Source organism: Esox lucius, chromosome 17 (assembly GCF_011004845.1).
Source record: "Esox lucius isolate fEsoLuc1 chromosome 17, fEsoLuc1.pri, whole genome shotgun sequence".
Lineage (NCBI taxonomy): Eukaryota > Metazoa > Chordata > Actinopteri > Esociformes > Esocidae > Esox > Esox lucius.
In genome coordinates this window covers 31,416,184-31,434,349 of record NC_047585.1, presented here as the reverse complement: position 1 = coordinate 31,434,349, position 18,166 = coordinate 31,416,184, and the positions used below count along the sequence as shown (strand labels likewise).

Genomic DNA, 18,166 nt, shown 5'->3' with positions numbered 1-18,166 from the left:
GGCAAGCAGCTTGGTGAGACGTTAACAACTGTTGGCGCAATTATTAGAAAATGGAAGAAGTTCAAGATGACGGTCAATCTCCCTTGGTCTGGGGCTCCATGCAAGATCTCACCTCGTGGGGCATCAATGATCATGAGGAAGGTGAGGGATCAGCCCAGAACTACACAGCAGGACCTGGTCAATGACCTGAAGAGAGCTGGGACCACAGTCTCAAAGAGAACCATTAGTAACACACAACGCCGTCATGGATTAAAATCCTGCAGCACACGCAAGGACCCCCTGCTCAAGCCAGCGCATGTCCAGGCCTGTCTGAAGTTTGCTAATGACCATCTGGATGATCCAGAGGAGGAATGGGAGAAGTTGGTGTGGTCTGATGAGACAAAAATAGAGCTTTTTGGTCTAAACTCCACTCGCCGTGTTTGGAGGAAGAAGAAGGATGAGTACAACCCCAAGAACACCATCCCAAACGTGAAGCATGGAGGTGGAAACATCATTCTTTGGGGATGCTTTTCTGCAAACGGGACAGGACGACTGCACTGTATTGAGGGGAGGATGGATGGGGAGATCTTGGCCAACATGTATCGCGAGATCTTGGCCAACAACCTCCTTCCCTCAGTAAGAGCATTGAAGATGGGTCATGGCTGGGTCTGCATGGGTCGTGGCTGGGTTGAAAACACATAGCCAGGGCAACTAAGGAGTGGCTCTGTAAGAAGCATCTCAAGGTCCTGGAGTGGCCTAGCCAGTCTCCAGACCTGAACCCAATAGAAAATCTTTGGAGGGAGCTGAACGTCCGTATTGCCCAGCGACAGCCCCGAAACCTGAAAGGTCTGTATGGAGGAGTGAGCCAAAATCCCTGCTACAGTGTGTGCAAAACTGGTCAAGAACTACAGGAAATGTATGATCTCTGTAATTGCAAACAAAGGTTTCTGTACCAAATATGTACCAAAGTTCTGCTTTTCTGATGTATCAAATACTTATGTCATGCAATAAAATGCAAATGAATTACTTAAAAATCATACAATGTGATTTTCTGGATTTTTGTTTTAGATTCCATCACTCACAGTTGAAGAGCACCTATGATAAAAATTACAGATTTCTGAATGCTTTGTAAGTTAAGTAATTACCCACTGTCATCTTTATTACATAATCTTAAAAAATCACCAACTTAAAGGTAAACACAGAAACATTACAGATCCTAAAAATAAACAACTAAAAGCATTTTAGTAATTTGGCTATCATGCTTTAACAGAACAAACTTGTGGACATACTGTGTGACAGTATAAAGCAGCATTTCCTTCGGCTGCGCAGCTTTTGATAATGTGATTTTGTATAATATATCTTTAAGACATTGATTCTCAACTGGTAGGCCACAACCCAAATTGGGTTTTGAATGTCTTACTGAGTAAGAAAATCATTGTATGATTTATAACGAAAATACTCTGAATTTACCAGGTATAAAGTATATTATAACTGTTTTTAACGATTTAGTTCTCTGAAAACAATGATTCTTTAAACATACAACAGAGACACAATATTATATTTAGGCCCTGAAGCAAAACTAGTTGAGGACCACTGCTTTAAGGTATACAGTGTATAGTTGAAAATATATTTTAAGTTGAAAATATATTTTAAGATGGACTTTTATGTAATTTAGAAAGCCAGGCCAGTACTTTTAATTTGTAAATGTAACAATCTAAGAGACGGAATTCTGACCTCTGTACTTTTATGTACCTTTTTTAAAAGAACACCAAAGTATTAACAGTTTGACTGTCATAAGTTTGCTTGTACATTACCATACATTGTGTATGAATAAAAGGATGAATGATGCTTCTTTTTTACAAAAGACCAAACTTTATTTGTTTATGGCACTTTCCAAAGATAAATAAATACTTAACTAATTTCACTATTTACACACTCTTGAACAGTTATCAAAAACCTTGATGATGCTGAAATGAACCATGACACACTGAGCATTATAATGAGGTTTTTGTTAATTATTACTGTTAGACAAACTAGAAGTGTGTGGAAAATAAATTGTAGAAAATAACCAATATACTGTATTATATATAATAAGGCTAACCCTTGATGACAACTTAAACACCGATCAATGTTTGGATTAGATATAGTCTCTGGGCCATATTTGCTGACACAGATAAAGTGGAATCCCCACAGACCTTGATTTTTATTTATTTTTTTAGTTCAAGACTAGGTTTAATCTGTTTCAGTAAATCCAGCGCTATGGGTTTAGCCCGTAAAAGTTTTTTTCCTGGTGGTTTACAACAGACGTCAGACAAAAAGCAAATATAAATTGAAACTTGAAACTGATAGAAACAGAATTCACAGAACAGATGTGCTAGTTGATTTCCTTCACAACATATAAAAATGAGTTGCCAAATTGAAAGGCTTCTAAACTGGAAATTAAAGCCTTGACTAAAATAAATAGTTCTGAGATATATATGGTCCATTGTAGGACAATCTAAAACGGCAGAATGCAGAAATGGAAGGCATGGAGCGTTTCTCTGGTCATGTCACTTGCAGACTGGTCTGGTATGCTCACTTGCCGTCTTCCTTGGGGGCCAGATATTGTTTGTACATAGAATAGATCACCCCTAAAAATAAAGTCATATTAGTGTTCCTTTTTATTTTAGTTGTCAATGTGAGAACACTGTCACAGTGCAGTGATGTTTTTGCCACGATAAATTGAATAAGAGCTGTTGGGCCTGTGCATCTGTTGTTTAATGAATTGAATCAGTACTTACCTAATGTCATTGCTCCTACTATGAAGCCTTGAGCACCCACACGCATGTGGATGAGATGGACTGACATCTTGGTGTCCCCCCGTGACTTGAGCCTCCACAGACCAAAGGCAACCACTGCAGCGCATCCTGCCATGCCTGTGAGAAAAAAACATGGGAAATAGAATGAGGACATGCTAGGAGTATGATAATGTTCTGGAAATCCACACAGAAATAACTGATCTGTGGGTACCAAAACTGAACCTTTATTAATAAATGCAGAAAGCCCCCATCCAGCCAGAACTGGTTGGAAAGGAGGAATGGCCAGAACACCGCTGATGAACCCTACGTCTTTTTAGGAGAAGGGACAACAAAATTCTGGTAGTGATTTACCGCCTGATCCATTATCCTTTCAAAACGGGGGGGGGGGGTCTTTTCAAAACAAACGCTTCAATTAGTTTTCTACCATCGGCAATCTTCAATAGACAAGGAAGGCTATAAACACAGGTCAAAGTTTAATCCAAAATACTCTCACATTAACTTCAGAATCAAATTTGGGAGACCAAAGTTAGAATCCTTTGTGGATTAGCCCACAGATCTCACTTGGGGCAGTGCAATTGGCCAGCATTTGCACAGTTGGTAATCAAATGTGGTTGCCTTGCCTCATTGCATTCTGGTGACACCTTGTGGTAGTTCTGGCATCTGTGAACTTACAGTAGAAGCCCTGTGATTGTGTCATCTTTGGCATGTAAGGTCTAGACTTCCTGTTTGAGCAAGCAGCATGATCAGAGTAAGAACAGCACTGGATGTGTATGGCACAAATTGGTTATCACAAAATTGGGTAAAAGTAAGAAAAGAACAAGGGGTTTGAAAAGGGGACTGCAATTTAATAAATGACCGACTGACAGATTAAATCAAACATGCACTATGGAAAACTTCCACTGAAGTGAAACCGCCAGAATTCACTTACCTATTGGGACAAATGGAGACTCCTTTGCTTTCCTCATGAATTTTGATTCATTCTCATCATCATATGATGAAAGTGTTTTGTTGGAGGCCATGGTGACTGCTGGTAAAGAGAGGCAACATAAAGGAGAATAAACAAAAATACTGTCTCCATGACAATTCACATTATAAACTGGCAGGTTTGAAACCTGAATGAAAATAACCATGGTATGAGATGTTGAACCATATATAAAAAAATATTAGTAACCACTTTTTTATTTTTAAAGGAGCAATCTGAGGTCGACTTAATTTATATTTTGTGTGTTCTCTAAAGTTGTTTAACTTGTTCTGTCATCAAGTCGCAGGGTCTAATGGATAAACATTCCTGATCCCGGCCTTTGTAAACATTCATTAAATAAGGAAATGGAAGTTTACTACGAACGACTTCACCCATGTCATTGCATTGGGGACATCTAGGTTACGTGACACAAAACAGGTGCAGTAGTACACACCTTGTACTTGGATCAGTTTCAACTTGCAAGCTAACTTCGTCACGCGATTGCTATTATAGTAATATAATAAAATAAAATATATTACTATCTAGTTAGTTCCTGTACAGAACTACATAGTTACTAAGTACCAGTTAGATAGATTGTACTATACAGTACAGTAGGCCTACCGTTACATTCACATGTTAGTCGTTCAACTCTTATTACAGTAAGAGTGGATGTTAGAATGTATGGGCCGAGCTTTAGTTCGAGCTTTAGCCGGTTTACGGTTGATTTGATGTCGAATGTTAACATGTTACACAAACCACTTTTACTGTCACTGTCTAATTTTATTTAATTCTGATAACCACTTACATGTCTATAACAACTTATTAGTCGACGTTACATACCGGCTTTAAACTTAACTAGCTAGCATTCTAGTCAGAGAAGAACATGACGAGAATGAAAGAAGCCGGTGAAACCGGTGAAACAAGTACAATACTGTACCTCAGATGACAATACTAGCGCATGTTAAATGACAAAAAAATAATGTACAAATAAATGCATTACACAGGCGTTAGAATACATTAATGTTAATAACTCACATAACGTTTCTGTGGAACTATCCAGAATGAAGATGCTGTCTTGACCTCCTTTGCTACCCGATTTCTAAGGTTACACTGCACAGTAAAGACTGCTGCGTAGTGCTAGCATCATGGGCTTACCTAAGGCTTGTGAGCAACATTAAAAACCACTTCTATGTCACGGAATTTTGGACCCTTTCAAAATTAAAGTCCCGAGGTATTAGTAAGGTATCATAAAACTATTCATGATTTATGAATAGTAACTTAACACAGTAACAATGAATTAGGTGTTCATATCTACTTTTACATTTGCGGTTTAAAATATTACGTAAAATCATAGCGCACTGTGAAATTGTAAATGTTGCTGGATTTTTTTATTCCACCCTTAGCACTGACCACAATGTGAATCACTGAATATAGATTAAATAGCTCCTCAAAAACTAGTATTATTTTGTCAGCATACACTCTCCAGAGTATTTCCTAGAATACATGTGCTGTGGAGCCTTGAATAATTTATGCAACATGAGGAAATATATTTATTCCTTACACAGTGATTTACATTGTGTCATGTTATGGGCAGAGTAAAAGGCCCCAAACACTCCTGATTATGCAGTTTCCCATGATATGACAGCATATATGGATTATCCAGGTCCTACTGAATATTTCCTCCATTACTTTCAGTACGCCACATAGAATCATGTCTGTGCAAAAGGCAATATGTGTCCCTTATCCATTACTGTTTATTATATTGAGGCTGAGGAGGGGGGGATAATGTATTTAAATTTGAAGAAAACGTGTTGCTGGATGACACCTTCCCTGTCAGAAACTAATGAGCACCAGCAAATTTAGATGACCATTTTAATAATACTGATATGTTTTATTTATTTTTGTTTACATATTACATATTCTCTACATTAAGTTACTTAAGCTCTAACCACTTCTCAGTGTGCTTTTCCTTATGATATCCATTATCTTATATAAAGTAGCCTATTATTTAAGTATGTTCTTCACAATGTAGTTATTAATTGTAACATATATTCTGCCAATGTGCGCCATTCCAAACTGCAAAAAAGTTTCAATCATAGCCTACATATAGGGGTTTTTCGCAGAATTTTATTTTGAACGCAAACAATGAAAACCGGAAGTGTTCTTGTTGCGGGCGAATCCGTAATGTTGCATACATGACGCCTATTCTTGAAATTGGTCAAGTCGCGTTCTCGTTTACGTCAGCGAATTTCCTATCGCGATAGAACGGTATTGAAGAACAAAATGGTATTCTTGCATAACGCACTTCAGGGGCGTTACTGTATATGTGTGTTTCTTGGGCTAATTGACATCTGTCAGTAGTTTGTCCTGCGTTTCTTGACATTACCAAACGCCCATTGGTACCTGCCATTGGTTAGTCCACAGATACATGCCATTAGTAATTTCTCACTCAAGTCCGAGGAATTTTTCCAATATGATCCATTGCGGAAAGCATCCTGGAGGACGTACCCAGACGAGGCGTTTCTTGACCATCAAGAAACTACTCTTATTTTCTTGAGATACTCAATAGCTGTCGCTAATAATCCATAAAAATCCATTGTCACACAATCCATAATCCCTAATAGCTGGAGGCAACAAACAGTGTATTTTATTTACAACCTGATACGAATTTATGACTACCAAGCAAACTATATTAATATTGTTTTGAACTGCACCCATATTCTGTCTTTCTCTGTCATAGAATGTTAAGTCAAATATAGTCTATTTTTTAAAACGTCATAAAGTTGGTATATAAACATTACTATATTTTATGTTTTTACATTTGCTTCATATATTGGGTTCCAACAGAAAAGGACCAAAAAGAGGTGTTTCTTTGAGTTTCTTTTGAGCAGAATGATCAATGGACTACCAGCTGCGTTGATGGAAATTAGTGATGACCTTAGTGCTAGAGAGTGTTTCAGAAAATGTCAGTTGTGTGTGTGTGTGTGTGTGCGTGCAAACATCAATAATGGGCGATTTGTCAAAGTTCAGGACAGCATTAGTTTCAATATAATAATTAGGTTACACACCTCGCTTCTTGTGCACAGTGAAGCCAACAGCCTTTATGCAAAACGGTGGCCTAGTCTCTGTGAATGCAGTTGGCGAATTTTTCTGGCTGATCTATCCCGTTCCAGAAGCATAGTACCAAAATGTAAATAACATGTTTCAGAGTGACAGTTAATTTTATTAAACATATAACCTCAGTCACGCGAACACCTCATTAATTGAAGTCTTTGAGGGAAACTTTGGCTGGATATTTCAACTGTTAAAAGTGCACACTTTATTGTAAAAAGTGGTTATTCTATGTGTTTGCCAAACCGCTGTTACACTTAATATTTTCAGAAGTTGAACCTAACATGCTTAATCCATCAGGTTGATGACACTGTTCACTCTTCAAATTTGGTGCAATGTGTTCTTTGAAAGGAAATAGATTTTTCCGTATGCTTATCTACAAATTCAAGGTTTAACTTTCCATTACTGCATCCTTGACTAGGCCACTATCTACTACTAGCGTCAGACACATTTGCAGTTTTGGGTGCACTTTTATCATGTGTTTGAGCATCAAGCTGTTTTGTTATGGAAAACCTGTTCAATTTAAAATGAATGTGAATAAATTAATAATTGTAAAATAGCCTACAAAAAACTACATGATTCTAATGATACCCTGTGCCACTATTAGTAGCATCTTATCTCAGACACCTCTGGAATGATAACAAAGAGTGCAAAATGCCATCATAAGACTATAATAATAATAGTCTGTAGTAATGTCTCCTCACCAAGGGAGGGGGTAATCACTCTATTGGCAGTCTGTTGTATCCAATGAGGAGATTATGGCTGAACTATATATTGGAGATACAGTGGGGAGAACAAGTATTTGATACACTGCCGATTTTGCAGGTTTTCCTACTTACAAAGCAGGTAGATTCAATTTTATCATAGGTACACTTCAACTGTGAGAGACGGAATCTAAAACAAAAATCCAGAAAATCTAATTTTATGATTTTTCAATAATTTGCATTTTATTGCATGACATAAGTATTAGATTCATTACCTGTATTAACTGCACCTGTTTGAACTTGTTACCTGTATGAAAGACACCTGTCCACACACTCTATCAGACTCCAACCTCTTCACAATGGCCAAGACCAGAGAGCTGTGTAAGGACATCAGGGATAAAATTGTAGACCTGCACAAGGCTGTGATGGGCTACAGGACAATAGGCAAGCAGCTTGGTGAGAAGGCAACAACTGTTGGCGCAATTATTAGAAAATGGAAGAAGTTCAAGATGACGGTCAATTTCCCTCGGTCTGGGGCTCCATGCAAGATCTCACCTCGTGGGGCATCAATGATCATGAGGAAGGTGAGGGATCAGCCCAGAACTACAAAGCAGGACCTGGTCAATTACCTGAAGAGAGCTGGGACCACAGTCTCAAAGAAAACCATTGGTAACAGACTACGCCGTCATGGATTAAAATCCTGCAGCACACGCAAGGTCCCCCTGCTCAAGCCAGCATGTCCAGGCCCGTCTGAAGTTTGCCAATGACCATCTGGATGATCCAGAGGAGGAATGGGAGAAGGTCTTGTGGTCTGATGAGACAAAAATAGAGCTTTTTGGTCTAAAATCCACTAGCTGTGTTTGGAGGAAGAAGAAGGATGAGTACAAACCCAAGAACACCATCCTAACCATGAAGCATGGAGGTGGAAACATGAGGGGAGGATCGATGGAACCATGTATCGTGAGATCTTGGCCAACAACCTCCTTCCCTCAGTAAGAGCATTGAAGATGGGTCATGGCTGGGTCTTCCAGCATGACAACGACCCGAAACACACAGCCAAAGCAACTAAGGAATGGCTCCATAAGAATCATCTCAAGGTCCTGGAGTGGCCTAGCCAGTCTCCAGACCTGAACCCAATAGAAAATCTTTGGAGGGAGCTGAAAGTCCGTATTGCCAAACAAATTCAAGATCAATCGTCGTTAACTAGAAATTACTGTGCATGGCACTCAAATAAAGTGCATAGGGTAATGGGTCTTTTTTTTGGGATTCACAAAAGTACACTTTAGTTCCATTGCACAACTCTACACCGATCAGCCATAACATTATGACCAACTGCCTAATATTGTGTAGGTCCCTCTTTTGCCGCCAAAATAGCCCTGACCCGTCGAGGCATGGACTCCATTAGACTTCTGAAGGTGTGCAGTGGGATCTGGCACCAAGATGTTAGCAGCAGATCCTTTACCTCCTGTAAGTTGTGAGGTGGGGCCTCCATGGGTCAGACTTGGAGGCCAAGTCTGCTGAAAGAGGACAATGCCATCAAGGAATTCTGTTGCCATGAAAGGGTGCACATGGTCTGCAAAAATGCTCAGGTAGGTGGTACGTGTCAAAGTAACATCCACATGAATGGTGGGACATAAGGTTTCCCAGAAGAACATTGCCCCTGCCGGCTTGCCTCCTTCCCATAGTGCATCCTGGTGCAATGTGTTCTCCAGGTAAGCAACACAAACGCATCCGGCAATCCACATGATGTAAAAGGAAACGTGATTCATCAGACCAAGCCACCTTCTTCTATTGCTCTGTGGTCCAGTTTTGATGCTCACGTGCCCATTGTAGGCACTTTCAGCAGTTCAGTGGTCAGCATGGGCACCCTGATTGGTCTGCGGCTATGCAGCCTCACATACAACAAACTGCGATGCACTGTGTTCTAACACCTTTCTATCAGTACCAGCTACAGTAGTTCGTCTGTTGGATCCTTTGACCACTTTTGGTAGGTACTGACCACTGCAGACCAGGAACACCCCACAAGGGCTGCAGTTTAGGAGATGCTCTGACCCAGTCATCCAGCCATCACAATTTGGCCCTCAGATCCTTACGCTTGCCCATTTTTCCTGCTTCTAACACATCAACTTTGAGGACAGAATGTTCACTTGCTGCCTAATATATCCCACCCACTGACAGGTGCCATGATAACAAGATTATGAATGTTATTAATTTCACATGTCAGTGGTCATAATGTTATGGCTGATCGGTGTATACATCCACTCTGTCATGTCAAAATATATTTAAGAGAATAATTGTATTTTGTGACCATTTTATATACATGGATGTGCTCTACACAAAAACAATATATAACAGCATGATTAAGTCGTGAGCCCACCCCGTATAGATCTAAAGACAAATGCACAACTACACCACTTGGAGGTGATAATGGTGGTAGTATAGTTGTGGTTCCAATAGGGCAGGGATCATCAACTCTTACCCTGCGAGGGCAGGAGCCTGCTGGTTTTCTGTTCTACCTCATCGTTAATTTGACCCACCTGGTGTCTCAGGTCTAAATAAGTCCCTGATTAGAGGGTTGCAATGAAAACCATCGAGTGGAAAAAAATTCTGACACAATTTTTCAGATTTTTTTCAAAAAGTTTTGTCATTATGCACCTCTGAATACATTCATGAAAAAGTAATGCATTATACTTTAAAAAAACCCAGATCCAATAGGGATCTCTCTTCCAGAGGCTACCAATAGGGTGATTACCCCCTCCCTTGGTGAGGATACGTTGAAGACTTCAAACCCAAACAAACACGTTTCTGTGAAACACACATCGCTTTGTACCGGTGTTCCGATGAAGAAGAATTCAGAAGAATTGAACATAACTATTAACTGGCAGAAGCTGGCTTCAGATGAGGGAACTATGTTCAAGCCATCAAACTCTACTGAACATGTTTTCCCAGTGGGCACTCTTCTATACTATTTAGAGTATATACCATTTGGGCCAACATGTCCTCAAGCGTTTCCTTCCAAGCAGCGGGGGCATCTTGCAGCTTGTGGACCATGGGGGTCAGATTCGGTGAACAGTGTCTACACATGGGGCAACATGTGATTGGGCAGGTTGATCAAATTAAAATGATATATTTGGATTTTTTTGCGAAAAATAGAATTTGGGCGGGTTTGTATTAATGATGGGCAGAAGGAGGCTTTCTGAAACATTGAGACTATTGAAACATTTGTTTATTCAGTTTATTAAAATTCCGACCAGCGAGGCAAACACTTTGGATCACTGCTACACTACAATCAACAATGCCTAACATGTTGTGCAAAGGTCAAATTGTGGAGAAGTGAAGCAACACAGGCTCTGTGTGCGTGTCTGGAACGCACTGATTGGGACACTTAGGTTTTGCCAGTAATAGTGTGGATTACACTGGAGTACACTGATGCTGTGACATCATACATCAGCTTCTGTGGGGACGGCTGCGTACCAAGACAGACCAGGGTGAGCTACAACAATGACAGACCCTAGTTCACAGTTAAACTCAGACGGCTGCGTTTGGAAAAGGAGGAGGCGTTTAGGAGCGGGGAGAGAGAATGGTGCAGAGAGGCTAAATACAGCTTTGGTAAGAGAGTGAAGGAAGCCAAGTGCCTGTATGGAGAGAAACTTAATACAGCATTTCTCAGCCAACGACCCTGCTTCTGTTTGGAGAGGCCTGCAATAATAATCTTTTTTAGTTAAACATCAAGTCAAAATATCAACATGATCAGTATTGGTATAGAGTAGTAGGGAACCATCAGGCCCTTCTGTGTCTTCAGATGGATGAATACAAAATATATAAGCTTTACAGATGATACATTGATTCTTTTTTTAAAATAACTATCTCAAGATTAAAACAAATAGCAAGTATTCAACCCCTGTGCTGTGGAAGCTCCCAATTTACACAGAGAATAGTAACGTGCCCAATGAGGACACAAATACCTATTTGGCCTAAACCTGGGACCATTCATTTGCAGTCAAATTTTCTAGATGAAAACTCCATTGTTGACATAGGCCATCAATCTGAAAGTGGGCGAAAGGCAGAAAGGACAGAAGTGGCCTAAAATGTGACTAGGAGGCACTTCTGCTTCACAGAAACTGTGTCCAATGTTTTGCATCATTCAATCAAACTCAAATATTAAATAGTACACTACCGTTTTAACCTTCCTCCCTGGTAAGTTATCAGAGGGCAGTGGGCATGCAGCAGTTATCAAAGTGGTTATGGCCACTGATTACTAACCAAATAATTGAATGTTAAGCTGGAATGTTTTATTTTTGCCCCAGAAAATAGAACTTACCTATAATGTGTAAGTCAGGGGTATTTAACTCTTAACCCAGAGGGCTGGAGCCTGCTGGTTTTCTGTTCTGCCTCATTAATTGCACCCACCTGTTGTCCAAGATCTAAATAAGTCCCTGATTGGGGGGTGGCAATGTAAAAATATAGTGGAACTATCTTAGAGTGCCAGAGTTGAATACCCCTGGTGTATGTCATTGGGATGTCATTGTCTGCTAAATGCCCAAAATGTAAAATATAGTATTTTAAATCATATTTGAATTAATGCAGCAGAAGAATGGGTGGAGTTAATTTACCCTGGGCGGAGTTTCTTAAACATCAGCCTATGTGGCACCAGTGCCTTTCAGACATTTCAGAGCACCTTTGTCATGTGGAGAAAATGCTGGACTTACACGTTTGAAAGCTGCCTCCAGTTCCCGTGGGTTTATTAGGTTATGTTAACTTGAAGAATGAAAAAGACGCCTGCAATACTTTCACAGGTATTGACAGGTATTTCAACTAGAAGCCTATGCCCATAACTTCAATAATGACAGCCAACGTGGGGATGTCCTCAGCACAACCAAACACAGTGTTGTTTTCAAATTCTTCATTAGTTATTATCGGTTCCCAACAGATTCATTAGAAGTTATCTGACGTTGTTATCTAACTGTCGTACATCCCTTGGTGTACTTTCCTTGATGGACGGCTCAGGGCTGTTAAACTGGAGTAAGAGACCCAATGCCTGGGTGTTGGGCTGCTGGCCAGCTCCTCTCTCTTTTAAATATCCTAGTAGGCCATCAATCACAGTGGTACAAAACAATCATGGTTGTATTATAGCGTCAATTTCCTCTGTTGGCTGTTAACCTACGCCCTGATATTGTTGTGGGTATATTTTTCAAAAAGTGAATGAACTACACTTTCTATGTGCCTGTTCATAATTTCAAAGTTTTTAGCTAGGTTTTGTTGGTGTGGTTTGTTGCCCTTGCTCTTCCTGCTCCACCTATGTAGGTGTTTATCCTGTCCCCTTCTCTCCAGCCCCCCCTTTGCTGCCTCTTTTCTAACCTCCCTCTCTCCAAACCCCTGTTCCTCCCCCACTATCTCCAGACTCCTGTTCCTGCCAGACGTTTAGGATCACGTGATCTTTGAAAAGGTTTTCCATAAATACCTCATGTGCAACCAATGGGCATTGAGTATCACACCCGTTTACTTTCTATGTACCTCACCCTTCTTCTGTCTTTATCGGTCATGTGTGGGGTTCTCACATAAGTATTACTCACATAAGGGGTGTTAATTTTCAAAATAACTGCCATTAATAAGAATGTATGGGTTGTTTAGGTTATGAGCATGTAGCAGTGAATAGGCAGTAAACAGTAACAGTAGCAGCTTACGTGTGTGTGTGTATTCATGTGTGTGCTACTGCAGTATATGTGTTAATGTTCTGTATGATTGTGTGTGTGTGTGTTTGGAGTGTGAGTATATGCAATACAGGAGGGAAAGAGGAATAAGAGAAATTTCATTATCAGTGTACAGTTTACAGTAACATTATTTAACAATGTTATGGCCTGAGGGTAGAAGCAGTGCAAGGTTCTGTTGGTTAGAGACTTGAGGTACTGGTACCCCAAGCCAACCGTAACAGATGGTCTCATAGAAAATAGTCAGTGGCTTGAGTGGCTGGGGTCATCTATACATGTTTTGGGCCTTCCTATGACACTGCCTGGTCTAGAGATGTTGACTTACTCTTTGTATCACCATTTAAAGTGGCCGATTGAGGGTGGTGCATTTATCATACCAAAAGATGCGGCATGTCAAGTTGCCCTTGTTATTGCAGCTGTAGAACTGTGATGGATCTGTGAGCCCATGACAAGTCTTTACGGCCTACCAGCACATCCTGCAACTCTGAGTGGGTTGACCATGTTTATATGTGTCACATAGACATCAAGGACCTCTCTACTCACTCCACTTGAGCTTTGTTAATGTGGATGAGGCTTTCTCTGCCTTAGCTTTTATTCCACGATCAGCTCCCTATTGGCTTTCTCAACGCCATTGGTTATGTTGTTGGAGTCATGTGTTGCCACACAGTTATGGGTGAACAAGAGCTACAGGAAACACAAAGAAACCTCAACCACAAACAAGATATCAGACAAAGCATCAATATAGGAATAACATTGAATCTTACTATAACAGCTCTTACTATCATGGGATGTGCCAGGAACAGTAGAACACCACAGATTACAAAGGGAAAACCAGTTGTGTAGACCTGTAACCGTGGAGGGGTGATGGACACTAACAGTAGCTGTGTATGTGAAGTATGTGCATGTTCTACGTGAGTATACATTTGTATTAATGTTATGTATGATTTAGTGTGTGTGTGTGGAAAGCAAGCCCACTGGACACGATAAACGCTAAAGGCCTTCAGTGCCTGTTGTTCCAGGCAACTATGTGCTCTCGATCTTGGTAGCCTATGTAAGACTTTTAAACAGGTTAACATTCTCAAGGCCAAAGGCCAAGAAGAAATACCAGAGCATGCATAGACCAGCTGGCAGACATCTTCAACCTCTTCCTGACCCAGTCCGTCATACCAATGCATTTTAAGCAGACCACCATAATCCATATGCTTATACGCCAAGGCAGCTTGCCTTGACTGCTGCCCAACAGCACTCAAATCACAGCCTCCCTCTATACACAGTGCCCTCCATACATTTTGAGACTATTAAGTCAAATGTGCTATCTTTGCTGTACACTCAAGGCATATGATTAAAATAAAAATAACCGCACATACAGAAAATAATATATTCAATGCTGTGAAAAGGTATTTGCCCCCTATCTGATTTTCTTTATTGTATGTTTATAGTACATCCAATTTAGATAAAACCTTTGGAAATAAAACAGGCCCATTACATCACAGGTTCACCACCATACTTCACAGTGGGGATTAGGTTATTTTCTGCAAGGCCATGGCTCTTTTAACAAAAAGCAATATGTTTACCTCATTAGACCACAGGACCTGGCTAAATGTTAAATACATTTAGTGGTTTGGTGACAGCAGAGGCTTCCTTCTGGCAGCTCATCACAATAACTTATTTACATGGAGGTGGTGTCTAATCATAGTTTTGGAGACTTGGTGACCCCAAAATTGAACCATCCTTCTCACTGTGTGTAAGTTCAAAATACACGTGTCCTCTTCCAGGCAAGTTCAGCTCCAGTTGTTTTACATTTCTTAATTATTCCTCTAATACTGGAGATGGGTATTTTTATACACGCTGCAAATAGATTTTCCTCAGATGACATTCTTACGGGTGCCAAAGATTGTGGCACGCATTATTTTGGATCAAGTAATTATTTCTTGATTTAATTTCTTTGAACAATTTTCACTCAATTAAAGCTTATATTCATATAATATTTTGAGTGTACGATAAAGCTGATAAACAATAATTATGTTTGTTCACAGCCTTTTTTGTTCATATTTATGTAGGATGTCAATAATTCTGGGTGACACAGTATGTGTATGGATGTATAGTACTGGTAAAAAGTTTTTATTGAAATTCAAGCAGTCCAGTTCAAACAAGTTCAGTAAATAACCTGAAATGGTACAAAGGTAAGCAATAAACTGCCAGAGGTTTAAAATACTTTAGGTTACCAAAAACAGAAAAAATTATGAACATTTCAGAGTTATTAATAACTAACTTGTTTTTCAGGAAAGTAATGGGTTACAACTTACAGCTGTCCTGCAGCAATGGAAGTAAATTAAGCCTTGAAAATGTATGCAAACAAATCCTACCGGTGTCTTTTGTTGATTACATACAAACCCTCTGTCTGTATAAAAGCAGTGTTGGAACAGTCTGTGTTATTGTTGTTTTTGAAATGTATTGTTTTGGCTTGCTTTGGATCATTGTCCAGCTGAAATGTGAAATTTCTCCCAAGCTTCAGTTTTTTAGCAGACTGTTTTGCTCAATTCATTATTCCTTCAGTTTTAACCAGATGTCCCTGCTGATGTGAAACATCCCTACAGCATGATGCTGCCACCACCGTACATTGAGGCATGGGCAATGTTGAGGTTCTAATCGGACCAGAACAATTCTAAGTGATTGTTGGCCTCTGTGGATCCCCCTCATAAATATCTCCTTTTTAGAGAGAGTTTTGAGGGACGGACTTTCCTTGGTGGTCCTGGGTGGTGTGAGGTAGAACCTGTTTATTGAACCAACTGTGATATCCAAACACTTGAATACTTGTTTGTGCCTTTTGTCTAATTTATGCATTTGTATTACTTTAACTTTATTAGAATGACCTTTGGTCTTCATTTCCTTCAGATTCACAGCCTGACCAATGATCCTTCTAGTGTGATTTTATATTTGGAGGCCAATGTTAAGGTAAATGTCTCCTTGTTAGGGTCATTTCTTTAACCACTGTTAATTGGTTACACATTTTCCAGTTTATTAGACTTATTTTGAGGGGGCTCAGGCAAGTGTGTAGGTTTGATTTAAAATGTGAGGGGAACAAAGACTGGCATTACGTGGTGACGCCGAGCCGGGATGCAAGCTGTCCTTACATGGACCCTACAGACCTCTGTATTTCAATGTGTGGCTGATATGTGATCTACATGTACATTTTGCCAGTACTGTACTTGAATTTCACAACCTCACCTCCCAAGTGCCACCACTCTCTTGCATGACAACACCGGTTGACTCAACATCCTTCTGGTTCTTCTAATAAATATGAACATTTAAGATATGGGCTACACATAACATTAGACATTTTATTTAAGTTATCCACCTTTAAAGACACATTTTCACCTCAGCTCCATGTTTGACCTTTTCTCCCTGGCTTTCTGATCCTGCTATGACAAGGACCTTCTCACAGTCACCATCTGATCCTGCAAAAATGCAGGACATATGACATGAACAACCTGATCTACATTGACGCCTGCAGAACCTGATGGCAATGTTTGATCCTTAAGACCCACATTAGGTTGAAATATCCAATGCAGGTACTTATGTAGGGAACTATAACGTTAGCCAACTTTTCAACTACAGTATTAAGTTAGTTAGTTAGCTATATCTCCTAATGTCTCCTAGCTAACTAGCCGTACCACTCACTTTGTCTTTGCATAGAAAAACGCCTGTTTGTCTAACTTCAGTCTTTTCTTGCCTGGTGTCATACGGTGCTAGCTGTGAGTGAGGTGAACCTAGTGTAATGTAGTCTGTTTGCTAGCTAGCAAATAATGTTAGCTAGCTAGATATTATTATATATTTTGCAACTATCATTCATATATAACGTTAGCCTTACTACACTTTACCGCTTCTAGTAAAACACTCTGATAAGATAAATATCTACCTCATTCATATGTTGGAGGAGGTAATTAGCTAGAGGTAATGTCAGCTAGGTTACCAAACTTTCATGAGCCAGAGATCACAGTTGCTAGTTGCAACAGTAGCCTATACTCTACTATGGTAACCAGACAAATCCAGCAACTACCTCAAAGCAAAGTGCCTGCGTGTGGTCCCTAAAGCCAGTCTGATTCGAATTATGCAATTGCTTGCTGTACTGCCACTGCAATATTCTAAAGAGGTTGAGATTTTCTTATAATAAGAGTTGTGTTGATGAAAAGTGGGGGGGACAAATGCCATTTTCCAAAAGTGGGGGGACATGTCCCACTCATGTATAATGAAAACTACGCCCCTGGGCTCAGCAGTTTGATCGGCCATTCGTGGGAAGTAGGCTGTTTAGAGATGGACTTGATGTAATGGAAGTGTACTTTACAGGATCAAACGTCAGAAATGCGGTTCCATTTGATGGCAAAACCCGCAGTATCGGAGGTCAACCCGATTCACCAAACTAAATTGAAGTAGTATGTGAGGAAAAGGTTGCAAATTGCCCGCTGTCGCTAAGAAATAGACCAATTAAATGGATGAAAATGATTGTTTGGTTAAACCATGATGACTGGACACAAATATGTAACTTTTAGATGGTTTGAGTTGACCCGCACAGGGGCAAAGACTCCCCCACCTTGCGTGGGCTGCCGGGTTGTGGGGAACGCCAGTAACTGGGATGCAAGTACAGAGAGGTTTTGACTGGTTTGAGCTGTAGAAACCATTCCATAGGTTTGAAACAGCCTAAAGGCTATATGAGCATTAAGGTTTATACTGACAAAATGTATCATGAGCTAAGAGTAAAACTAAGTGGATGAAGGGGTAAAAGATCATCAGGCATGTCGGGCCTAGTAGAGCTGACAGATCACATTTTAGGGTATGCCTCCTGGACAAATAGGCTTGTGCCTATAGGCTTCACCAGGCCTACTTCTAATGCTGTTAAAAAGGAAT

At 40.1% G+C, this 18,166-nt stretch overlaps 1 protein-coding gene across 3 annotated transcripts; it reads right to left on the bottom strand.

The window, feature by feature from the left end:
• Positions 1-1,836: 1,836 nt before the first annotated feature.
• Positions 1,837-11,932, bottom strand: LOC117592711 (HIG1 domain family member 1A, mitochondrial-like). 3 transcript variants are annotated; one of them, XM_020055139.2, is made up of 4 exons: positions 11,875-11,932; positions 3,706-3,804; positions 2,760-2,894; positions 1,837-2,609 (listed from the first exon to the last, which is right to left on the bottom strand). In XM_020055139.2, the coding sequence occupies exons 2-4, from the start codon at positions 3,794-3,796 to the stop codon at positions 2,554-2,556; spliced, it is 282 nt and encodes a 93-aa protein (XP_019910698.1). In that variant the 5' UTR covers positions 3,797-3,804; positions 11,875-11,932; the 3' UTR covers positions 1,837-2,553. The 3 variants fall into 3 exon arrangements, with proteins under 3 accessions (XP_019910698.1, XP_019910697.1, XP_034142937.1); XM_020055138.2 differs by lacking the exon at positions 11,875-11,932 and adding an exon at positions 4,774-4,899 and having other exon boundaries at positions 3,706-3,801; XM_034287046.1 differs by lacking the exon at positions 11,875-11,932 and adding an exon at positions 4,774-4,899 and having other exon boundaries at positions 1,839-2,609.
• Between the last annotated feature and the right edge of the window lie 6,234 nt (positions 11,933-18,166).

What these genes read in the sequence shown, in the direction of transcription:
- LOC117592711 (XM_020055139.2), bottom strand. Translation starts at nt 3,796, where the DNA reads ATGGCCTCCAACAAAACACTTTCATCATATGATGATGAGAATGAATCA. An exon ending in GTCTCCATTTGTCCCAATAG is followed by an intron (nt 2,895 to 3,705) that starts GTAAGTGAATTC and finishes TTTTTCTCACAG; the next exon opens with GCATGGCAGGATGCGCTGCA. An exon ending in AGTAGGAGCAATGACATTAG is followed by an intron (nt 2,610 to 2,759) that starts GTAAGTACTGAT and finishes CTTTATTTTTAG; the next exon opens with GGGTGATCTATTCTATGTAC.